This window comes from Portunus trituberculatus, chromosome 32 (assembly GCF_017591435.1).
Source record: "Portunus trituberculatus isolate SZX2019 chromosome 32, ASM1759143v1, whole genome shotgun sequence".
In the NCBI taxonomy this organism is placed as follows: domain Eukaryota; kingdom Metazoa; phylum Arthropoda; class Malacostraca; order Decapoda; family Portunidae; genus Portunus; species Portunus trituberculatus.
Window position 1 is genome coordinate 8,464,084 of NC_059286.1, and position 25,328 is coordinate 8,489,411.

The window sequence follows — 25,328 nt, forward strand, 5'->3', positions numbered from 1 at the left end:
CACTGACCTGAACCACGTGACTCCTATACAGATATCCGTTAATAATGAAATACTAGCTTTGATAACCACACCACACTAACTCCTTCCTTCTCCTCTTTACCGGTGAGTACCCGTATCACAGCTCACACCGTGGGACTGACACCGCTGGATCAACCCTTCGGAATAAAGTAAAGTACAAATTACGGTTTGCTAGGCGTTAGGTGTTAGGCATAGGGCGATAGGCGGCGCGGCTAACCATTCGCTTCCAGGTACAAACTAACCTTCTCTTCCAGGTACATGTTAATTATCTAGTTATCCCCAGTAATGCCGTGGTTAGCACACCGTGGCGGCGATCCAGGAGCCTCGTGCTGCTGGTGGTGGTGGCGTGGCTGGCTGGCTGTGGCGGGCGTGCACGTGCTATCATAATTATGGTACGTGAATTATTGGGTTTAGTACGGTTAGTGAAATGATGTAGTTTCTTATAACTTTTTTTAGTTTGATTTATTTTTTGGGTGTGTGGTTTGATATATTGTTTTTTTCTTGTTCCAGGGTTGTGTGGTAGGTGCGTTCACTCATGGTACTCACTGGACTGGGCTGTGTTGTTGCGTGTTCTGAAGAGATGACCGTAGACACGCTGACTGCTGATGACTAGAGCCACACAGAGGCAGTGTACTGTACAAGCTGGATGGAATGAGAGGAGCGAGGACTGTGTCACTGGGAATGTGCGTGGCGGACCATACACCACAATTTGCTCTTTCATTGTCACCACACACCACAATTTGATCTCTTACACTGTCACCACACACACCACTGTCATCACACACCACACTGCTCTCTTTCCCTCTATCACCACACACACTATACACCACAATTTGCTCTCTTTCACTCTATCATCACACACACCACTGTCACCATACACCACACTGCTCTCTTCCACTCTATCACACACCATACACCACACTGCTCTCTTCCACTCTATCACCACACACACCACGCACATTTTTTATTTTTTTTTTTATTATTTATTTGTGTTGCTTTTTATTTGTTTTGAATATAGTGATTTGTAATGTCGATATTTTGTCACTCATCTCTCACTGTTTATCATGTTTGTTTTTTAATGATCGTGTTATTTTTGTTGTTTTTTATTCTTTTTGTATTTATTTGTGTATTTTTTAATTAGATTTATATATTGTGTGTTGCGAATGTTGAGTTTGGTAATGTCGACAATTTGAAGCTCCTCCCCACGGCTGCTTATATCTTCCAATAGATTAAAACCATAAAAAAACATTGAGTATTGCACACATAATTCCCAGATAAATTTCAAATACTGAGAATTTAACACAAGCAAGGACATAGTATTAGAATTTATTGTGTTGTGAATGCTGAGTTTAGTAATGTCGACATTTTGAAGCTCCCCACGGCAACATGTATCCTTAAATAAACTAAAACCATAATAACACTGAATATTTCACACATAGTTCCGTGATAATTTTCAAACACTGAGAATTTAACACATACAAGGACATAGTATTGGAATTTATAGCGGGCAAGAAGAGAGTCAGTTCCTTTAAAGAGCCACAGCTGATGCTGGCGTCGCACTCGGCGGCTACTCACATCTACGGACCACGGTGTGTGTTACTGGTTGTGTTTTGGCGTTATTTCAAAATTGAGGTGTTTGGTGAGTGTATGTAGTGTGTGGTGTGGACCAATGAACACTGGGGAACATGTAGAGAGGGTATGTGTGGCGCAGAACACGTCTGGAATGGCGAAAATGAAAGTGTAGAGAAAGTTTTGGCGGCAAGCGATTCAAAAACCTTTAAACTTTAAATATTCCGGAGAATTTAAATGTCTGGTCTAAGATTTTTGCTTGGTGTGGTGTTCTTGTGTGTGTGAGGTGAACAGTTCATTGGGGAGGTGGGGAGAACATTTCAGATGGGGACATGTATAATCCCTCTTCCCCTTGTTAGGCTCATAAACATAAACATACATAGGCTCGCCCCTCCCTCATGCCTCCCACTATTATTTGACTCGGCGTAGGTTTTTTGGGTTAGATTAACATAACATAACATAACATAACATAAATAATAGGATAACAAAGGGCCACCAGGGCCCATCTAGGTTATCCTGTATCAGTCGCACAGCGACCTCGTCATCAGTACTTAAAGATACACTTACAAGTACACAATACATTATATACTAATTCTAAATATTTGGCCCATTAACAGGGCTAAGTCCTGCAGCGAAATCCTCTACAATTTGTGGTCCCCATACATGGGGATCATGTCTTATTTAACTATAGTAAATTTCTTATAAAAACTATCATGCAGTGCTATACATAATTATAAATCTAATGAATTTAAGTGCTTATCTAATCTGTTTTTAAACATTGTCAAACTAGTGCTATTTACAACCGTCTCTGGCAATGCATTCCAGAAGTCTACCACTCTATGACTAAAGAAATATTTTCTTATATCTAACCTGCAGCCTTGCTTTCTAATCTTCCTGCCATGATTTCTAGTCCTATTTCCCTCCTCTAAGGTAAAGAAAGATCTCACATCTATGTAGTTTGTATCTGAAAACATTTTAAATAACTCTATCATATCCCCTCTTATACATCTCCTCTCAAATGAAAACATGTTTAATTCCTTTAATCTATCTCTATACTCCAGGCGCTTTAATGCTGGTATCATCCTAGTTGCTCTTCTCTGAACTGCTTCTAACATGTTGATATCCTGCCTATAGTGGGGTGACCAGGCCTGTATGCAATACTCTAAATGGGGCCTAACATAGGAATTATATAAGCTACGCACCACTTCCTTACTTTTATAACTAACATTTCTATTTATAAAACCCAGGATCCTATTTGCCCTATTTCTTGCTTCTAAACATTGCTTTGAAAATTTCATAGTCCTGTCTATCACTACTCCTAAATCCTTTCCTTCCTCTACTGCCTCTAGCCAACATCCCTCCATCTCATAGTTAAAGTTTGTGTTGTCTTTACCTAAATGCATAACCTGACACTTATCAGAATTAAACTCCATCTGCCACCTGTCTGCCCATGCTATCAGCCTGTCCAGGTCTCGTTGTATTCTGTAATTGTCCTTTTCACCCTGTACTGCACATGCTATCTTAGTATCATCTGCAAACTTTGATACTTTGCTACTAATTCCTAAATCTAAATCGTTAATGTACACCAAGAAAAGAAGAGGTCCTAGCATTGATCCTTGGGGTACCCCACTAACCACTTCCTTCCACTAATTTGGTTAATCCTCTCAGTACCATGACGCATTTCCATAATCATTCTGCTTACTATTTGGTTATTTTATACATCTTCAGAAACTTACATGAGGAATAGAAAAATGAACACTGGGGCCATTAATCTTGTGACCTCCATAGACCCTTCCTGATCTAAATAAAATTGTCTGATCGTACACTAAACTCGTAGTGAAAGTGTCCCTGTAATGAAGGGGTTAAGTTGAAATAGTTTTGGCAATGTTAGTGTTGAGAATAAAGTTGTAAACTAGGTGTTGCTTCTATTGTGCAGGTGGTGGTGAGGTTGTGTGTGGCAGAAGGCAGATGTGATGGAGACGCCCGAGAAGGAGCCGCAGGTGAGTGTGCCACCCCTGCAGTGCACCGTGACTGTGGAGAGGACACAGCAAGGCCGGCCACACTGCTCCACACACAAGGGTGTCCGCCTCATGCTTGGCCGCAACGCCTTCAGGTGTGTTGCGCTGACTGTGTTGTTTGCTCCATCTTCTGTTGCAATAAATAGTGAGTCATTCAAATCTAAGAGAAATGCATAGATGAGGTGTTGTGCTGTGTTCACCTGCTGCTGCAATAAATACACAGAATAAACTTGCTGCTGCCTGTGTATATCAATGGACAGTGCAGTACCAGTCTAACTGAACCTAAAACAACTTTCATCTTTCTGGCAGGGAGTGGAAGCTGCATCAGTGCACTCTGGTAGCGTCCCAACCAATGTATTGTGGTTTGTTTGTTCTTAATTGTTTTTTGTGCTTACATTAACCACTCTCTTCCCTAGGGATATGATTCTACGCATGGAGGGCCCCAGGCACTCCCTGCAGTGGTCACTGGACAAGTTCCGGCTGCACACTCGCTTCCTGAAGGAGGGGAAGGCCACCATCAGCTTGCAGGACACCAACACGAACCTCATGATGTCCAACGCGCCGCCCCACCAGCTGCTCGTCTTCCTCAAGGTCCTGGCCGGCAAGAAGGCAGTGGCAGCAGAAGGCACTGCAGGGACTGCCAAGGCACTCACCGCCCGCCAGCGACTTTTGTCCGACCGTCCTGTTGCCTTTGAGGAGATCAGCCCTCTCACTCTCAAGGTGTGTGCTGGGACCTCTTCTCTATGCATCAGTTTTGTTGCCCCTTGTCTGACTCCCTCTCATATAAGAAGATCCAGTACCTTCTCTCTCCTTTGAATCCCTAACCAATATATCATCATCATCTCTCTCTCTCTCTCTCTCTCTCTCTCTCTCTCTCTCTCTCTCTCTCTCTCTCTCTCTCTCTCTCTCTCTCTCTCTCTCTCTCTCTCTCCCAAACGCAGGAGTACAAGGGAGCCAGGAAAAGGGAAGGTCGGCCACCTCTTAAGGAAGTGAATGGCCAGAAGCAGCAGCAGCAGCCAGGCGCCTCTCCTCTGTCCAGCAAACGAAAGATGCAGGTAGGTGATGGTAGATGAGAGAGAGAGTGAGAGTAAGGGAAAAAATGAATGGGTGAGTCTAAAGTTTTGATTCAGAAATACTTTGTTTTCTCTCTATGATTATTTCTCAAGACTACAGAGATGATTAGCAGGATTTTCAAGATTGTTTCTTCATTTAACAATGTAGAAATCTTGTCAATCTGCCTCTAGAACTGTAAAAACTTGCTTAAAAACACTTTGCTCTCATCACACTATTATGTAAGGGCACAGAGATGACTAGAGAGATTTTCAAGAGTGCTTCTCCATTTGATAATGTAGAAATCTGCCTTTAGAAATGTAAAACACCTTTAAAACTACCTAATGTAAATTTAGATAAAGTTTTTTTGAAATGGTGGAGGTTAAGCATAGAAGTGTGAGAATATAAGCCTAAATTTGCATGACATAATTTCCACCACCTCTCCCTGCAGGACTCACCAGGAAGGAAGAGCAAAGTATCTCGTTTCTTCAATCCCACACTACTCACTGCCGAACAGAGGAAGGTGGTGCAGGCAGTCAGCTCTGGCCAGAGTGTTTTCTTCACTGGTGGGTGCTGGAAACTGTGGGAAGCTGACACAGAGGAGATATAATTCAGTGCCAATAGATAAGACAGCAAAGGAGGCCAAGGAAAGGAATAGGCAAGATTGCATTGATTATGGTACAAGGAAAGATGAGAGAAGAGGAGTAGCTGAGATAGATAGGAGTGCAAGGGAAGCCAAGCACAAGGCACGGGGGAGGATGAGAGAGGAGGAATAGCTGAGATAGATAAGAGAGCGAGGGAAGCCAAGCATGGGGATAGACAAGATTGCATTGATTACAGTACAAGCAAATATGAGAGAGAGAAATAGCTGAGATAAATAAGAGAGCAAGGTAGGCCAAGCACAGGGATAGGCACAAATGAGGATGAGAGTGGGGAATAGCACACTTTGGGGTCTGAGGGGTCTCCAAGCACATAGGTTTGAATCCTAGTCACAGTCTGAGTGTAGGTAGGGCTTCCTTACTTGGGGTAATGGTTCCCTAATGGTTGAACTTTCAGATAGGTATGTAAAAAGTTTCTTGCTTTAGTCCATAATTTCCCATGAAAAGCCCATATGGTATATAAGAAGGAAAAGGGAGGCCAAGCAGATTTAGGTAAGATTGCACTCTACTTGTCATCCTTATCCATAAATATGTCTACTTTATTCTTAGACTTCCTTATTGACTCACCACTAATGATATGACCTGATATGAGTCTACTACATTGTTGTAACATTCCATTTCAAGATTCATTCCCTTCCTATGTTCTAAATGAAGCTTCATTAGAGTCAAGACCATTATTTCTTGTCCCTGCCTGAACACTCACTCTAATTTTGTTTGTCATACATGTTATATATTCCCTTATGCCACTTGACCCCTTCAGTACTATGACGTGTTTTCATATTCATTCTGCTTACTACTTGGTGATTTTATACAGCTTCAGAAAGCATATGGAGGATTAGAATATTACAGACTGCCCATTATTCTTCTGACCTCCATCATAGACCCTTCCTAATGTAAATGAAATTGTCTAATTATTCCCAAACTCATGGTAAAAATGCATTCCAGTATTGAAGGAGTTAAAGACCTTTGTCAGATTTCCTCTTAAACTATGCTGTAAGGAATGTAAATTCAAAGCATTTCCCATTATTTTAAACTTCTTATTCATCTTCCTTTCCCTTCTACTGCTACCACTGTCACCACCACCACCACCCTCCCTCCTACAGGCAGCGCAGGGACAGGCAAGAGCTTCCTGCTGCAGCGTCTGGTGGGGTCACTGCCTCCTGAGTCCACCTTCATCACTGCCAGCACAGGAGTCGCTGCCAGTCACATCGGGGGCTGTACTCTCCATGCATTTGCTGGTGAGATTGGCTGAATGTAGAGGGAACAGTTAGGGATGGGAGAGGGAGAGAGAGTAACTTTACCACTTTTTAATGCCACAGATATGGTTAGTACTCTCTGGTAAAGTCTGGAACTCCCTGCTTGCTTCTGTATTACCATCTTCCTATGATCGGAATTCTTCTAAGACAGAAGTTTCAAGACATTTATCCCTTTATTTTGGTTAACTCTAGAAAATTTCCCGTCAGTAATATAGAAATCTCATTAATCTATCTGTAGAACCCCCAAAAACATGTCTCTTTGCCATGACTATTCTCTGTGGCTACTGAAACAGTGACCTGAATTCTCTAGTGTTCTAGTCGTGTAGAAATCTTGTTGATGTGCTTCTAGAACTATAAGAAAACACTCTTAAGAACCTGCACAGCCTCAAACAGAGTCTTTTGATTGTGTTTCAGAATAGACTCCTGAATCATGTGAACTGTTGGCACTTGGCACTCACACTGGCACTGTCCTCTCTCACATGCTCTTTATTTACCAATCACTGTATAAACTTGCCTAATCTTAATACTTTCCACAGTGCTAACACTTCCTTACCACTGGCACTCTCCTCAGGTGTGGGCACAGGTGAGGGCAGCCTGGAACAATGCCTGAGGCTGGCATCACGCAAGGCAGTTGCCCAGCAGTGGAGGCAGTGCCGGCACCTCATTGTGGATGAAGTGTCCATGGTGGATGGCCTTTTCTTTGAGGTGAGCAGGTGTGTTGTGGAGGACAGGAGGGATGTGGATGTGTATGTCTGCATCTCTCTCTCTCTCTCTCTCTCTCTCTCTCTCTCTCTCTCTCTCTCTCTCTCTCTCTCTCTCTCTCTCTCTCTCTCTCTCTCTCTCTCTCTCTCTCTCTCACCTCTCATCTCTCTCACAGAAGCTGGAGGCCGTGGCGAGATCAGTGAGGAAGAATGACAAGCCCTTTGGAGGTATTCAACTCATCCTGTGTGGCGACTTCCTGCAGCTGCCACCAGTCACCAAGCGGGGCGAGCAGCGGGTGTTCTGTTTCCAGACACCTGCCTGGGAGCGCTGTGTCACCTGCACCCTGGAACTGACTGATGTGAAGAGGCAGGATGACCCGGAGTTCATTGAAATCCTGCAGGCTGTGAGGCTTGGCAGGTGTGTGTGTGTGTGTGTGTGTATGGCTGGGAAGGGCACATGTGAAGGGAAGGAGGGATGGATGGAGATAATAAGGAAAAGGAGGAAGGTAGAGGGGTGGTAAGGAGGAGGAGGAAAGAAAGAGAGGAGGCTGGAAGGAAGGGAAGGGAGGATGGATACAGTTGATAAGGAAGGGGAGGAAGGTAGAGGGATGTTAAGGAGGAGGAGGAAAGGGAGGGAGGCCAGGAGGAAGGAGAGGGAATGGGGAGGAAGTCAGTAGGGTGAGATTTGTAGAGAAGAATGAAGAGGCACTTGAAAGATTGGAAATGAGAGCAAGAATTAATAAAACTGCTCATAACCTTCCAAATGAATTAACAACGACCACAATAATAATTATGGTGATGATAATAACAGCCATGCACGTTGCCACCCATCCATTGAGCAGGTGCAGCGAGGCGGCGGCGGAGAAGCTGCAGCAGACTGTCAACAACTGTGTGGAGCGGGATGGCATCAAGGCGTCCCGGCTGTGCACCCACCGCGATGATGTGGACCACATCAACAGCGTTCACCTCAACGATCTCTCAGGTGTGACTGTGTAATTCACCTCGGTCACTTGCTGGTCACCCAGCCAGTCTTCCCCATTACGGAGCGAGCTTAGAGCTCATAGATTGATCTTCGGGTAGGACTGAGACCACAACACACTCCACACACTGGAACAGCGAGACCACAACCCCTCGAGTTACATCCCATACCTATTTACTGCTAGATAAACAGGGGCCACACATTAAGAGGCTTACCCATTTGCCTCGCTGCACCGGGACTCGAACCCGGGCCTCTCGAATGTGAGCCGAGCGTGCTAACCACTACACTACACGTGTGTGTGTGTGTGTGTGTGTTGAATAAGATTTGTGAGTGCAACATAAACAGACAGACACATAGACGGATACACTACTTACACACAGTCACAGTTCTAGAGCTTGTATTAGTGAAATGAATAAAGCATTTCATGTTTTCAATATTCTAACTTTGGTGATCATTGATTGTAGTGTTGTGTCGGACATTATAGCATGGCTGTCCATGAGTCTGTCTGTCAGTCTCTCCAGCAGTTCAGTTATTGCTGCCACAACCTATCTTAGCAGAACCTAAGCAAAACAAACCTAATCTAACCTAACCTAACCTTAATGGCTTCTTGGCAGGCCAGGAGAGAGTGTTTGTGTCAGTGGACAGTGACTTGGAGCAGCAGGGAGTGCTGGACGCCAACACACCGGTGGGGAGGCGGCTGGTGCTTAAGGTCGGCTGCCAGGTGATGCTGACCAAGAACCTGGAGGTGGGGCGTGGCCTGGTCAATGGGGCACGAGGGGTGGTCACTGCCTTCACCCATGGCAATACAGGTGTGTGTGTGTGTGTTTAAAGTATTATTTGTATTGCAGTTGGATTTACTTTTGTGTGGTCAATAAGTCTACCTATCTATCTATCTATCTGTGTGTGTGTGTGTGTTTATGTGTTTATAAGGATAACTCATGAAGAGCCGCTTAGAAAAAAAAAGTTCACATAGTTGCCAGTTCCCTTGCAGGTCCAAGAGAGCTGGCCAAAAAAAAAAAAAAAAAAAAAGATAAATATTTTGAAACCTCCGTAGTTGCCGAAGAAAGGTATGAATGATTGAGAGTACAGTGTATTTACCTAGTTGTATTATACAAGGTTTGAGTGAGGCTCATAGTGTCCTGTCTCCATATCTCCATTTATCTAGTTTTTCTTTAAAGTTATGCACACTATGTGCTGTGACAAATGACAATTCCATTATCCAATGCATTCCATTTTTCCACCATTCTGTGTGGAAAACTGTATTTTCCAATATCCTTCACACGCTGCCTCATCCTGATCTTTTCATGTCCTGTTGTCCTTCCATCTTCCATCAACAGCACCAGCTCTTTGTCCATCTTTTCCATATCAATTACTATCTTATACATTGTTATTAGGTCCCCGTGTTCTCTTCTGTCTTGCAAGGTTGGCAGTCCCATTTCCTTTCATTGTTCTTCATATGTGAGGTCCTTTAATTCCGGCACCATCTTTGTAGCAATCTTCTGTATCCTTTCCAATTTTCTTATATCCTTTTAAGAGCTCAGAGACCATACCACTGCTGCATATTCCAGCCTTGGGCATATCATGCTTGTGATGTGTGTGTATTTATTTACCTAGTTGTAGTTTTACAGGACCTGGGCTTTATGCTCGTGTGGCCCCGTCTCCATACCTACACTTATCCAATCTTACTTTAAAAGTATGCACACTCGTTGCAGACACTACTTCATTCAAATTGTTCCACGTCTCAATACATCTTTGCAGGAAACTATACTTTTTAATATCTCTTACACATCTTCCCTTCCTCAGCTTCTTACTATGTAATCTTGTGCTTCGACTGGTATATTCTTCTCTCGGGATCAGATACTCATTGTCCACTTGGTCCATTCCGTTTATCAATTTATAAATGTTTAAGAGATCCCCTCTCTCCCATTTTTTGTAGTCTCTCCAGCTTCCATATGTTTTTCTTTTTGTGAGGGGTCCACACTACTCCTGTATATTCCAATCTAGGTCTTATTATAGTACTTATCAGTTTCTTCAACATTTCTTTGTCCATGTAGTGAAATGCTATTCCAATATTCCTTACCAAATTGTATGTCTCTGAAAATTCTATCAATATGGCTTGCCGGTTGATTATTTTCTTCCATCGTGAGTGAGATAAATCACCAGTGCTCCTCTCTGGCAATTCAATAACAACAAATAAATTCTATAGACACTTTGACAAATGCAGGGAAAAAAAAAAAACTTAATGTCTTAAATAAATACCTAATTGACTAACTAACCCCTTGACTGACTGCTTGACTGGTTGGTATTCCTGCAGGCAACCCCATGGTGAGGTTCCTGTGCGGGGTGACAACAGAGATCAAGTATGAGAAATGGAGCGTTACATTGACTGCCGGCTACCACATCACCAGGAAACAACTTCCACTGCAGCTGGCCTGGGCTTTCTCCATTCACAAGTCACAGGTAGGCACAGCACAGCATAGGTCACCAAACCATGATCTCAGGTATTCTATGGCCTGACCATTTTATGAAGATCACTTAGGCGTTGGGTTTTTCAGGGATTTCCCAGCCTGTGCTTGTACTTGTGCTGGGTAAATTAAGGGATTAGAGCCTGTGTGTCAATGAGAACCTTGCTTCCCCACACACCACCTCTCTCTCTCTCTCTCTCTCTCTCTCTCTCTCTCTCTCTCTCTCTCTCTCTCTCTCTCTCTCTCTCTCTCTCTCTCTCTCTCTCTCTCTCTCTCTCTCTCTCTCATCCTGGCTAGTAGTGGGAGAGGAAGCGACCCATGGATTAACACGGTCACTTTGACCTGTGACCTCACTCGGTCACCCAGAGGGATGTGACAACGTTCAGAGGAAACGTTGTCAAGTATTGTTTGTGTTTGCAAAAATAATGCAAAATGTATTTAAAAATAAACGCAGATTACTCTAAAACTTGCCTTTTTAGAGCATCACAATGTATATGTACTACAACACCATCAGTTAATAAGTATTAAGTACCTGACTTGAGGTGCACATTGGTACAAGTGTGACGGCGCCGCAGGCCGGGAAATCCCCGAAAAAGCCAACACCTAAGTGGTCTTCATAAAATGGTCAGACCATAGTTATGTTTAGCTGTCTAGTCTCCTGCAGTTTGCCAAGGTGCTGTAGATGTGTTCAGCTGGCTTGGGTGTTTTATTTGTATTCAACTGTTAAGTCGCCTTTAGCTGGCTTGGGTGGTCTAGTTGTATTTGGCTGTCTAGTCTCCTTCAGCTGGCTTGGCTGTTCTAGTTCTGTTCAGTTCACTATTTGGTAAAAAATAAGTCCATATTTTGCTGACTTATGGAGATATTGCAATGTTTTCACCACCACTTAGTCTTTCTCTGTTTTGTGCAGGGAATGACGCTGGACTGTGCTGAGATGTCCTTCTCCCGAGTGTTTGAGGCGGGGCAGGTGTACGTGGCTCTCTCCCGTGCCAGGAACCTTAAGGGTCTCAAGGTGCTGGACTTCAATCCTTCCTGTGTCCACGCTCACCCTGACGTCCTCAAGTTTTACCACAATTTAAGGAGAGCACAGCATGAATATTGTCATTTAATATGATGTGTGTGTGTGTGTTGGTGATGGGTTAACCTCTTCAGTACCATGACATGTTTTCATATTCATTCTGCTTACTATATGGTGATCTTATACAGCTTCAAAACTTAGGCGGGAATTAAAACAGTGAAGACTCTAGCCATTAATCTTCTGACCTCTAGAAGCTCTCCCTACTGCAAATAAAATAGTATAATCATACTCAGAAGTCATGGTAAAAATGCACCCCAGTACTGAAAGGGTTAAAGGCAGGGAGTTGGTGAGATGAGCACTGACAAATTCCAGATAACTTTAGAGGTAGTGGTGGTTTTGTAATGGCTTGTTTTAGTTTGTCATTCACCTGTTCACTACCTTCCCGATTCTCATTAATGAACCCGAGTTACTGACACAGGCATATCAGTGTTGTGTGTTGTTTGTTTGTGTGTACGGATGTATGCTCTTCCGTGATTGTCTGTTGTAAAGTGTTTTAGTGCAGTACTTGTATGTTGTTCTGACTCCTGTTCATAAGTTTTGACTCCATGATTAATTTTTGTATGCATTATAAATCCTATAAATTTTAACCCTTTGAGTACCGTGATGCATTTCCATATTCATTCTACTTCGTATTTGGTGATTTTACAGTTTCAGAAACTTGTGTAGGGGTTGAAATAATGAAGATTGGCCATTAATCTTCTGACCTCCATATTTCCTTCATAATATCAATAAAATGGTCTAATTGTACTACATGAAACTCAAAGTAAAAATGCCTCACAGAACTGAAGGGGTTAACTGTATGACTCACTTGTTTTTATCCTTATTGAATAAGACCCTGATAATTCAAAGATGTAATGATTGTTAGTTTAAGAATGAAACTTTTTATTTTTTTTATTCAATTAATAATACACTTTATTTATATATATTGTGTTTATATTGCCAACTCTGATTACAGCTATTACTATATTTTGCACTTCCTCCACCACACATCAATACACTGTGTAAACAATGGTGGCAGGTGCTCCAGGAGTGAGGAATGGTGTTCTCTGCCACCTCCAGCCACAAGAACACAAGGGTTGGTGCAGCCACACACTTCAGTCCATGTAGAAAACTACTTATTTCACATATCTCCATCCATAAATTTGTCTTATGTTCTTTTAACCCCTTCAAACCAGGATGCCTTTGCATATTTATTCTGATTACTATTTGGTGATTTTGTACAGGTGCAGAAACTTAAGTAGGATTAGAATACTGAAGACAAGCCATCAATCTTCCAACCTCCATAGACCCTTCCTAATGTAAATAAAATTGTTTAATCACATCAACAATTCATGACAAAAAAGCATTCCAGTAGTGAAGGGGGTTGTCTCCGTATTACCTCTACACTAACAGCCTGATTACTGGATCTATGCCTTTCATCCAACAGCCTATCCAAAAAAACATTTTTTACCTTTATTTCTTTTGTGTCAAACTTTATCAAGCTTGAATACATTATTTCTTGTTTCCATACCATGTTTGTATTCTTTCCCCGTCTTCTTACACTCGTCCTATGAGATACTGGGTTGGTGGTCGTGCATGCAGGGACACACCCACTGTGCTTTACAAGTGTCAGAAAAGAGAAGTAGTTATTTAGAGATTTTATTAAAAGTACCATTAACACTGACAAGTGTCTGGAGAGTGAGAACAGACATGCTGTTTCCAAAGACATGGACAACTCTCTTGGATCTGGTATAAAAATAATTAGTTGGCACCACCACACCTCAACAGGAGACCTGTGGTGCACCAATGTACAGCACAAAGAAGTGATTTAATTCCTCTCTGCCTTGAATTTCTTGTTCCAATTGTCACTGTCCTGGATGTGACCTTGGCTGCCTTCATGGCCTCGCTTGTTACCCCTGCCCCTCCCTCTGGTGGTGTTCTCTCCTAAACATCCCTTCATAATCTCCTTCCCTCCCCAGAAACCTTCCTCCTTCATGTACATTTCCTTGCCTCGTCCTCCTGTGAAACCTCCATCTCTCCCTCCCCTTCCTCCTCTGCCACCCCTTCCTCCTCTTCTGAAATCTCTACTTCTTCCTCTAAATCCCCCTCTTCCCCTGCCACCTCCTCCTTCAAAGCCATCTCTGTAAATTGGCCTCATCTTGCCACTTATTGGCTTGTTTTGGTCTTGAGAAAGCTGGTTGGACATTGCATCATAACTGGAGTCCTCAGCACCTTCCTCTAGTTCCCCCTGGTTGTGGTGGGCTCTGGGGCGGTACTGGGCTGCCATGTCCCTAGCAGAGACATCAGCATCCATCTCTGTGACATGTTCTTTGGGTGTAGGCCTGAGGCAAAGAGAGGGAAAATGTGTTTCCTATGAGATTCCTGGCCTGCTGTACACAAAGATTCATGGACAATAGTTTAATGTTGCAAGTTCAACTTTAAAACATTAGATCAGAAAGAAATTAAAAGCATAAAGGAATAAATCAAGCATACTGTATAGAGAACAGAAATCTGACTTAGATCTGTTTTCATAGAGCACAATACAATTCAAAGCCCAGCCACTCATACTAAGGACCATATTCAGAAATACTTCAGTGCTACACCTCCACTATTTCAGAAGGCTTCTGTTTAAGTGACAAGTTATTTTTTTTCAAAGATCTTTTTATGGTTCTGATGACAAATGAACAAGGTTACTACATAATTTATAGGAGAAACACCCTCAGAAACCTGCTTGTAATCTGTGTCCTTCAAAAATAGTCATGATAAGAGAGCAGAGCATTGCAAAATATGGGCCCACATCACACACACACACACACACACGTTAAAAAATATAGTTTCCTACAAAGATGTGTTGAGACTTCGAACAGTCTGAGTGAGGCATAGTTTTAAAGAAAAATTGGATAAATATAGATATGGAGACATGGCCACACGAGCGTAAAGCCCAAGCCCTGTAAAACTACAACTGGGTAAAAAAACTAGGTAAATACACACACACACACAGCCAAGCAGGTCTCACTTGGTCACGGTGTACAGTCCTGTGAGTCGATCCTCATTCAGCTTCTCAATATCCTGGTCCATGCCACCAAACGACAGACGGCACGGCAGGAACTTGAGGCAGTCCACATAGGAACTCATCATGACAATTTTTTCCCTGTTTAGTGAAGAACACGTAATGATATGAGGAAAATACATTACATAGATGAAGAAAATATAAAATGAGATGACAACTTCATACTTTTAGATAGTCACAACTTTTTGCAGGTTGGAGTGTAACATGTTGGGGCTTTTAAGGCTTTGAGAGATTGTCTAATTGGCTTATGATTTTCCAGTGATTTTCTACATGCTCTACTTGAAAATATTATTGTTTTCAAACACAATTTTCAAATTTATTTAGTTGGAGTGGAAGTTGTTAGAGTTTTCAAGGGTATTTTCATCATGACAATCATAGTAATAAAGTTATAGGGATTTCAATTGTGTTTAGAAGGTGTGTGTTAGTTTAAGAAGCTCTAATAAACTGATTGTATTAGATCTCCTATAATTTATGGTAAAATATGTTAAACTTTCAATAAAATCATGAAAATACATTTGAAAACCCCTAGTAACTTACACAAGACTAGTCAAAAAGTTGTTGAGATAGAAGGCAAATACATTCATCCCTGCAAAAAAATCACCCTTGATTCGTTTTACTGAGAGAGAGAGAGAGAGAGAGAGAGAGAGAGAGAGAGAGAGAGAGAGAGAGAGAGAGAGAGAGAGAGAGAGTTAGCTCTCTTGAAATAACATACATAAAGGACATTTTAATGGTGCAAGCTTAACTAGCAAAAAGGTTTAAAAAAAAACACAATTTCAGGCATTTCCTTTGCAATAGTAGAGGAGAATGTTAATGTCAGACAAGAGAGGGGGTGACTTACGCTCCTTCGTGCAGTGTTGACAGCTGGTCGTGGTACAGCTGCTGTCTCTCTTCATTCTCCTCCTGCACCAGGGCCTTCTCCTTGCTTTTCTTCATAAACTACATCAAGAAAAAAAAAAAAAAAAAAAAAAAAAAAAAAAAGGTTACATATTAAAAAGGTACATGGCAAAACCAACAACTGGAGGTTACATGTTACAATGGCACATATCAAAATCAACAATGAAGGTTAACAGCAGGAACAATAATTGGCTGCCTTTGAAAATAGTTGTGGTGAAAGAGAGCAAAGAATTTCTGACAACAGGCCTTTGGTTACAATCACTTGATTAGAATTTGCATCACTCGCGTTCATGGAAGCAAAGCATTTCAAAGAAGAAATTGAAAAAAAAACAAAAATATGTGATCAAAATTTGGAAAAACAAGATACGTCAAGAATAGAAGAATACAACAAAAAGAAAAAGAAATATAAACAAAAATGGGAGCTGATACAAAGGCTTTCAATCCACTACTAAACTGTACTGGGAAAGGAAGAAACCAGCACTGCAGCAAACCTATCAAGAAAATGAAGAAAAATTTTATACGAAGAATTCTTGTTGTGGAAGAAATAGAGAGCATCAAGAATTCTCTGTAAAAGTCATGGGAAATAAGGCAAAAGAAAATAAAAGAGGCACTCTCCTAATATAGTCATCCCTCCTGCTCTTCTCATTTTTTTGCTCCCCTTTGCAGCTTTTTCATTCAGCTGAGGACATAGGAAGGAAAAAATTATAGCCGAAACTAACCTAACCTATTTGAGGCGACACACAAAGCTGATACGTCTTCCTCAAAACCCTTCTGGCCTAGAGCACACTTAGGCTACACTAGTTAGGTTAGGTTAGGTTAGAGTTATGGTTTGATCAGTTTTGGTTATATTTTCACTCCCACATCATGTCAGCAAAGTGAAAGAAATGCAAAGGGGAAACCAGAATATAAGGAGAGTTGGAAGGACAACTATATTAGGACAGTGCCATTAAAGAAATATTGACAACATAATAGAAGACAGAAAAGGGAATGTTGGAAGGACTACTATATTAGGACAGTGCTGTAAAAGAAAGATTGGGAACATAATAAATGAAAGATAAGGGAGAGTAGGAAGGACTACTATATTACAACAGTGCCATTACAGAAAGATTGACAACATAATAAACGGTAGATAAGGGAGAGTTGGAGGGATGACTATATTAGGACAGTGCTGTTAAAGAAGGATGAACACCAAAATAAACAATAGATAAGGGAGTGTCAATGCAGAGGCTATACTTCCGCCAACAACTTGAACCTAGACTCACCTTTAAATCCAGCACTGCCTTGGACAGCTTCTTGGAGGGACACTTCCCCTGCATCATGGTGGCAGTGTGGTGTGTGATGGTAGGTGTGGTGATGGTAGGAAGTGCCGGTATTCAGTAATAATCACCACAGCTTCACCATTTCCCAAAAACTGTGGTAGGAATGATATAACATAATGAGACCACATGGAATTTAAAAATAACTACAGTCTTGGAGAGCAGTGTGGTGTGGTGGCGAGGACTGTAGGTAGTAGTGTGGTGTGTGTGGCGGTGTCAGGTGTGGTTGTGTTTGGTCTAGTGAATGGTATCCTCACCTCTTCTTTGGACCTGCTATGCTTTGAATCACTCCGTTGGTCGCTATCCTTTATTTTCTTTTTTTGCTTTGGTGTTTCCTTCCCAGCAGAGTGTCGGGGATGTCCAGCGGTAGCGTGGTGTTGTGATGTGGCGGTGTGGTGTGGTAAAGTCGGAGTCACGCTGGTTTGTTGTGGTTTTGATCTTGATCTTGATGGTACAGGTGACGCAGAATTTCTTCTGGGTCAGGCCTTTGTATCGGCAGCTCCTGTAGGGAACATAAAGAACACCAGACAACAAAGAGGGCAATCACCATCTTTCACACCACTAGTTCCTGCATCTGGCACGCCACATTCTCTCCAGGAACTCTTTCACAGCCTCAATCATCCTTTCATTCGTCTCCCCACACAGTCCCAGCAGCAACACCATCCATTCCCTTCCTGTCATCTCCACTCTGTCATGCCCCAGCTCCCTCAGCACCACTTGCATCATCTCATACCTGTCTCTGGCATACTTCACACACTCCACCACCACATGTTCCACTGTCTCATCCTCTCCCAAGTCACACATCTGGCACACTTTGCTGCAGGACTCTGACCATCTATAATTCCTTGCATTCACATCCATGCACTGTGCCCTAGCTCGGAAGAGAAGATCACCACCCAGGCTTCCGTCATACCACTTTTCATACATTGGGGCCTCTTTCTCTCTATACCATACCAAGGTACTCTTTTGCTCCATCCTATTTCTCCAGTCATCCAGTCCCACACCTTTCACTACTCTGTCTATCTCACTCTTCCACTTCCTTACATCCCATTCTCTACCTTCTCCATTTCTAACAATCATACTCCAGTCTCTCTCTAAATGTCTTCCTTCTACCTGTTGAAAACCCAACTACTTACTAACCCACTCTTTGCTACCAGCCTGACACACCTCTTCCCCACTTGCTACTCCTGACATTCCACAGAAACACTTTTCTCACTATCCTTGCATCATTCATTCGTTCTAACCTAGCCTTATACTTTAGGGTCGCTTTCACATATCTCTCTAAAAGTGCTCCAACCCATATCACCCCTAAGGGCCTCTACTGCTGCATATCTAGGTGCATTAAGTGCCATTCTTGCAACTCTATTCTGCCCTATTTCTAACTTATCTAGTTCACTCTCATTCCAAGCAATCACATCCATACCATACATGATGCTCGGAACAGCCACGCTCTTCCAAACTTCTCGCAGCACGTCATATTTACTCGCCCTCATCCTTGCTGCACTTCCTAGACGACCTACCCACTGATTTACCATACTTATCTTCTCATTCTTAATTTTTACACAGCCATCCGGACTCATCCACATCCCCAGATACTTATATTCATCTGTCTGCTGCACCTCATTCACTCCTAATCTCCACACATGGTTCCTCTCATCCTCTGACCTATGCACAACCATTACCTTACTCTTTTCACTACTATGGTTCTATGGTAGTGGTAGGTTGGATCTTGATCTTGATCTTAATGTTACAGGTGACGCAGGAATTACTTCTGCGTCAGGCCTTTATATCGGCAGCGCCTGTAAGGAAAATACGAAAAAACACAAACAACAAGGAGGACAATCATCATCTTTCACACCACTAGTTCCTGCATCTAGCACGCCACATTCTCTCCAGGAACTCTTTCACAGCCTCAATCATCCTTTCATTCGTCTCCCCACAGAGTCCCAGCAGCACCACCATCCATTCCCTTCCTGTCATCTCCACTCTGTCATGTCCCAGCTCCCTCAGCACCACTTGCATAATCTCATACCTGTCTCTGGCATACTTCACACACTCCAGCACCACATGCTCCACCGTATCATCCTCCCCCATGTCACACATCTGGCACACTTTCCTGCGGGACTCAGACCATCTATAATTCCTTGCATTCACATCCATGCACTGTGCCCTAGCTCGGAAGAGAAGATCCCCACCCAGGCTTCCATCATACCACTTTTCATACATTGGGGCCTCTTTCTCTCTATACCATTCCAAGGTACTCTTTTGCTCAATCCTATTCTTCCAGTCACTCAGTCCCACACCTTTCACTACTCTGTCTATCTCACTCCTCCACTTCCTTACACCCCATTCTCTACCTCTCCATTTCTAACTATCATACTCCAGTCCTTCTCTAAGTGCCTTCCTTCTACCTGCTGAAAAGCCCAACTAGCTATTAGACCACTCTTCACCACCATCCTGACACACTTTTCCCCCACTTGCTACTCCTGACATTCCACAGAAACACTTTTCTCACTATTCTAGCATCATTCATTCGCTCTAACCTAGCCTTATACCTTAGGGTCGCTTTTACATACCTTTCTCTAAAAGTGCTCCAACCCATGTCTCACCTAAGGGCCTCTACTGCTGCATATCTAGGTGCATTTAGTGCCATTCTTGCAACTCTATTCTGCCCTATTTCTAACTTTTCTAGTTCACTTTCATTCCATGCAGTCACATCCATACCATACATGATGCTCGGAACAGCCACGCTCTTCCAAACTTCTCGCAGCACGTCATATTTACTCGCCCTCATCCTTGCTGCACTTCCTAGCCGACCTACCCACTGGCTCACCATGCTTATCTTCTCATTCTTTGTCTTCACGCAGCCAACCGGACTCATCCACATCCCCAGGTACTTGTATTCATCTGTCTGTTGCATCTCGTTCTCACCTAGTCTCCACACTGAGTTCCTCTCATCCTCTGACCCATTCACAACCATTACCTTGCTCTTTTCACTGCTAAACCTCACTCCAAAGTCTCTTCCATACCCATCTACAACATCAAGCAAACTCTGAAGCTCTTCTGCCGACTCACTCATAACAACATCATCTGCATACAAGAGCACACATATCTTATCATTCTCCACATTTACACCTGCATTCATTCTCCTCAATCTAGCAGCCAGTTCCTCTGTATATAAGCTAAAGAGGGTTGGTGATAATATGCAACCCTGCCTAACTCCTCTTTCACTCTTCACCCAGTCTGTCTCTACATCTCCTAGTTTATACTTAGCTCTTGTATCCACATACATACTTCGCACTATGTTAATTATCTTTGCACTCAACCCAATCTTTTCTAGCACTCTACCTAGCATTTCTCTGTTCACCCTATCATATGCTTTCTCTATGTCTAGAAAACCTAAGCAAGGCTACGGTGGAAGCACCGTAGCCTAGCCCTAGTACCGTAGGACGTGCTTCCACAACGGGGTATTTTCGGTATTATTCCAGTGTTTCACCAGATTCCCTTAACCCCTTCAGTATTCTAGGACGCATTTTTACTATATGTTTTCAGTGCAATTAGATGATTTTTTTTCTTTAACATTAGGAAGGATAGAATCATTAACCCTTTCCTTCCGGCGCTTAAATAATAATAATAATAATAATAATAATAATAATAATAATAATAATTATGAAAACACGCCATGGTAGTTGAACGTGGAAATATCTATAATTTGCAATTTCAACCAGCCATGAAATCTGTGCATGTGGCCAATGTCTTTTTTTTTTTTTTTTCTGGTGGGAAATATAGCTAGAGATATTGATAGGTTATACATGCAATGATATAGAATTTCCATCGCAAATTAATAATTTTCGAGTTATATGAGAGAGAGAGAGAGAGAGAGAGAGAGAGAGAGAGAGAGAGAGAGAGAGAGATGGTCCGAGTGTAGGTTGGGCTTCCTCACTCGGGGCAACGGTTTCCTAACGGGTGTGCTTTGAGATAGGAGGTACCCTTAAAAGTATCCCCTTTAGCCCATAAATTCCTATGAAAAGCCTACATGGTATAGATAGATAGATAGAGAGAGAGAGAGAGAGAGAGAGAGAGAGAGAGGAGCTGTGTGTGTGTGTGTGTGTGTGTGTGTGTGATTCTGAAACTAATTTTCATTTTCATTATCATATTTTTCTGATGTAAAAGGATGACCAGCTAATACTTCAGAAGCAGGCAGGGAGTTTAGCAAGAATGTACCAGAAAAAAGCAGTGATATATTGAGAACACTTTGGTTGACTTTTACACTCAACCCAGTAATACCACGCCCCCACAACACCAACACCCCGCTGCACCAAACACACTCTTTCTTGCCACCACCCATCCAATCTATGTCAGTTTGTTAATATTTGCGTGCTGTGTGAAGATGGATATAGATAAGCAAGTAAACTGATAGCATGACAGGTAAATGGATAGATGGATAGGTAGGAAGATAGATAAGTGAATAAATTCGTAGATAGACAATTAAGATCGATGCTCATAAAAAAAAAAAATAAATAAATAAAAGAAATATATATATATATATATATATATATATATATATATATATATATATATATATATATATATATATATATATATATATATGTTCCTTTACTTATCACTTTAACCTGGTTTATTTTCGAAAAATATACTCGTATTGTATCAGGCGATAAAGATAGAGAATAAAATATATCATATAGTCTACCTTTTAAGCACATCGTTTTTTTTTTTTTATTCTCTTTCTTCTTCTTTTCCCCTGGGAGCTGTAAACACTCCCTTTAAAACTTCCGTAGATAGTATTTATTTATTATTTTTTTTTTTACGTAGGGAGGAGGACCAACCAAGAGCAAAAAAAAAAAAAAAAAAGGCCCACTTGAGTGCTAGCTCTGAATACAATGGAAAACCGTCAACCAAAATTGGGGAGGAAATGCCTCGATATCTCCCTCTTAAAAGAAGAGAAGTCGTAGGAATTCGGAAATACAGATGCAGGGAGGGATCGAGTTCCAGAGTTTACCAGTGAAAGGGATAAATAATTGAGAGTACCTACTGGTTAAATCTTGTGTTACAGAGTTGGACAGAATAGGGATGAGAGGAAGAAGAAAGCCTTGTGCAGCGAGGCTGCAGGAGGAGGGGAGGCATGCAGTTAGCAAGATCAGTAGAATAGTTAGCATGAAAATAGAGATAAAAGATAGAAAGAGATGCAACATTTCGGCGGTGAGAAAGAGGCTGAAGACAGTTAGTCAGAGGAGAGCAGTTGATGAGACGAAAAGCTTTATTAGATTCCACCTTATCTAGTAAAACTGTGTGACTGGAACCCCCCACAAACATGCGAAGAGTATTCCATACTCGGGCGGATAAGGCCCTTATACAGAGTAAGCAGCTGGAGGGGCGAGAAAAACAGGCGGAGACGCCTCAGAAGACCTAACTTCATAGAAGCTGTTTTAGCAAGAGATGAGATGTGAAGTTTCCATTTAAGATTATGAGCAAAGAACAGACCGAAGATATTCATTGTGGAAGAGGGAGACAATCGAGTATTATTGAAGAATAGGGGATAGTTGTGTGGTAGGTTGTGTCGAGTTTATAGATGGAGGAATTGAGTTTTTGAGGCATTGAAAACATATAGATTTTCTCTGCCCAATCGGAAATCTTAGAAAGATCGGAAGTCAGGCGTTCTTTGGCTTCTTGCGTGATCTGTTGATTTCCTGAAGGTTGGTCGTCTCTGAAAGGATGTGGAAAAATGTAGGGTTGTATCATCAGCGTAGGAGTGGATAGGGCAAGAAGTTTGGTTAAGAAAGTCATTAATGAATAATAGAAAGAGAGTGGGTGACAGGACAGAACCCTGAGGAACACTATTAATAGATTTAGGAGAAGAACAATCGCCGTCTACCACAACAGCAAAAGAACAGTCAGAAAGGAAACTTGAGATAAATTTGCAGAGAGAAGGGTAGAAGCCGTAGGAGGGCAGTTTTGAAATCAAAGCTTTATGCCAGACTCTATCAAAAGCTTATGATATGTTCTAACGCTACAGCAAAAGTTTCACCGAAATCTCTAGAAAAGGATGACCAAGACTCGGTAAGATTGATTGATTGATACATTTATTGTTGCATTAATGAATAATTACAACAAAGGAGGAGGATGGACCTTGCTACCCACCCCCTGGGCAAAGACTTAAGATTAAAATATCAAAAATATAACACTAGACAGTATACATATAACAGGAATACAAGTACATATTTCAATAAATAAATACACATATTGCACACCTTATTGCATAAACATCCTACAGCCTAGAAGCAAACTGAAGATATTCCCTGAGTATATCCCTGAGAGTGGTTGAGTCTAGGAGATGGTAAATGAGGCTGTACAAGTCATGTTGACCTTGTGGCCTAAATTTAGCAATGAGAGGACATTCCATGACATAGTGAGGCAGAGTGTGTCCCCTTGGTGCAGCACACAGCACACAGCACACACCAGGGGAAGCACTGACTTCCCAAAAGTATTTGTAGCCTAATCTGCATGAGCCTCATTGCCACCCCGTCATGTGATGCAGTGTGTCACCTATAGGTGTAAGCACAGCTCTGGGAGACACGTGCATAGTGAAGACTAGTGCTACTGCCCCTATGGCAACAAAGCTCCAACTGATCACTAATGCTACTATGTACAAAGTCCTTAATGCTACTATGAACACAACCCAGAGTATATACTCAGTGCCAGGGTCCACTGTGTCTTCTTGGAGTGCACACTGAGCAAGGTGGTCTGCTTTTTCATTTAGCGGGATAGATACCCCACATGAGAGGGTATCCAGATGAAATGGACCGTGGCACCAGCACCTTCTAGGGTGTGGATGAGATCAAGACACTTATTAACTAGATCACAGTCCATGGGGGAGGTGGATTGAAGGGCATACAATGCAGCCTGACTGTCAATAAAGAAATATACATTCTTATGGAGAGGCGCCACAATATGGAGCGCCTCCAGTACAGCATACAGTTCTGCTCTAGTGGAAGACATGGGTGCAGGGAGCCGCCTGGAAACCTCAGTGTCAGTGTAGAGATTGGCAGAGATGTAGTCACGGATGAACAGCCCACATCCAGACCTACTGCCATTGATTGACCCATCACAATAAACATGAATAGCCTGAACGTGTGGGTACTTGGACAATTTAGTTATGAAAATGTCTTGCAGCACATGAGGAAGCCAGTCCCTCTTGAGCTGATGCAGAGATTGAATATCAACACTGACACGATGAGGGTTCCAAGCAACCCTAACCTAACCTAACCTTTTAGGAAGCCATGTACATTGCCAGAGAGTACATGGCCCACCATTTAAAACACTCCAAACTTACTAGTAACACGCTCTAAATAACTTACAACCCCTCGCAGTAATCCCGCAAACACATTTAAAACACACCCAGTATTACCCATTCCATCATCTTGCACAGACAGCTGGTGAGAAAAATAGGGCGAAAGGTGCCATCACCTTTGAGGATTGGGATGATGATGGTTGTTTTCAAAGAGTGAGGAAGCTTGCCTGCAGTGAGAGGGAAGACTCAGTAAGGAAAGCCAGAAGATCACCAGTAGAGCGACCTTGGCGGAAGCCATACTGGTGATCAGACAGAAGATTGTGAAGTGACAGATGTTTAAGAGTCTCCCTATTCAGGATAGATTCAAAAGTTTAGAACTTTAGACAAACAAGAGATTAAAGCTATAGGACGGTAGTTTAAGGGGTTAGAACGGTCACCCTTTTTAGAAACAGGCTGAATGTAGGCGAACTTCCAGCAGGAAGGAAAGGTAGAAGTAGATAGACAAAGTTGGAAGAGTTTGGCCAAGCAAGGTGCAAGCACGGAAGCACAGTTTTTGAGAACAACAGGCGGTACCCCATCAGGACCATAAGCCTTCCGAGGGTTTAGGCAGCGAGGGCATGGAAAACATCGTTACGAAAAATTTTAATTGTAAACATGAAATAGTCAGAGGGAAGAGGAGGGGGAGGAACAAGCCCAGAATCATCCAAGGTAGAGTTGTGAGCAAAGGTTTGAGAGAAGAGTTCAGCTTTAGAGATAGAAGAGATGGCAGTGGTGCCATCAGGATGAAATAAAGGAAGGAAAGATGAAGAAGTGAAGTTATTTGAAATGTTTTTGGCTAGATGCCAGAAGTCTAGAGGGGAGTTTGAGTTTGAAAGATTTTGACATTTTCTACTTATGAAGGAGTGTTTGGCAAGTTGAAGAACAGACTTGGCATGATTCCGTGCAGAAATATAAAGTGCGTGATATTGAG

The 25,328-nt window shown here is 42.2% G+C and overlaps 2 protein-coding genes across 4 annotated transcripts; one reads left to right on the forward strand and one right to left on the reverse strand.

Moving 5' to 3' along the window:
- Positions 1-207: 207 nt before the first annotated feature.
- Positions 208-12,713, forward strand: LOC123512078 (ATP-dependent DNA helicase PIF1-like). Of its 3 annotated transcripts, XM_045268274.1 has the most exons (13): positions 208-410; positions 529-701; positions 3,524-3,700; positions 4,022-4,325; positions 4,547-4,660; positions 5,107-5,221; positions 6,418-6,552; positions 7,142-7,275; positions 7,448-7,689; positions 8,114-8,253; positions 8,865-9,059; positions 10,565-10,710; positions 11,623-12,713. In XM_045268274.1, exons 3-13 carry the CDS (start codon positions 3,561-3,563, stop codon positions 11,824-11,826), a joined length of 1,869 nt encoding a protein of 622 aa, XP_045124209.1. In that variant the 5' UTR covers positions 208-410; positions 529-701; positions 3,524-3,560; the 3' UTR covers positions 11,827-12,713. The 3 variants fall into 3 exon arrangements, with proteins under 3 accessions (XP_045124209.1, XP_045124207.1, XP_045124210.1); XM_045268272.1 differs by lacking the exons at positions 208-410; positions 529-701 and adding an exon at positions 1,181-1,607; XM_045268275.1 differs by lacking the exons at positions 208-410; positions 529-701 and adding an exon at positions 1,599-1,657.
- A 701-nt stretch (positions 12,714-13,414) lies between these two features.
- Positions 13,415-17,584, reverse strand: LOC123512079 (single-stranded DNA-binding protein-like). Its single transcript, XM_045268276.1, has 5 exons — positions 17,307-17,584; positions 16,996-17,144; positions 15,678-15,775; positions 14,786-14,920; positions 13,415-14,111 (listed from the first exon to the last, which is right to left on the reverse strand). The coding sequence occupies exons 2-5, from the start codon at positions 17,050-17,052 to the stop codon at positions 13,598-13,600; spliced, it is 804 nt and encodes a 267-aa protein (XP_045124211.1). The 5' UTR covers positions 17,053-17,144; positions 17,307-17,584; the 3' UTR covers positions 13,415-13,597.
- Positions 17,585-25,328: the final 7,744 nt, after the last annotated feature.

Bases quoted from the DNA above. Each gene is read 5' to 3' on its own strand.
- LOC123512079 (XM_045268276.1), bottom strand. From the start codon at position 17,052: ATGATGCAGGGGAAGTGTCCCTCCAAGAAGCTGTCCAAGGCAGTGCTG. The intron at 14,921-15,677 runs GTAAGTCACCCC...TTCACTAAACAG, and splicing joins TCAACACTGCACGAAGGAGC to GGAAAAAATTGTCATGATGA. The intron at 14,112-14,785 runs GTGAGACCTGCT...TCTTTGCCTCAG, and splicing joins GGACTGTACACCGTGACCAA to GCCTACACCCAAAGAACATG.
- LOC123512078 (XM_045268274.1), top strand. From the start codon at position 3,561: ATGGAGACGCCCGAGAAGGAGCCGCAGGTGAGTGTGCCACCCCTGCAG. The intron at 4,326-4,546 runs GTGTGTGCTGGG...TCCCAAACGCAG, and splicing joins TCAGCCCTCTCACTCTCAAG to GAGTACAAGGGAGCCAGGAA. The intron at 7,690-8,113 runs GTGTGTGTGTGT...TCCATTGAGCAG, and splicing joins CAGGCTGTGAGGCTTGGCAG to GTGCAGCGAGGCGGCGGCGG.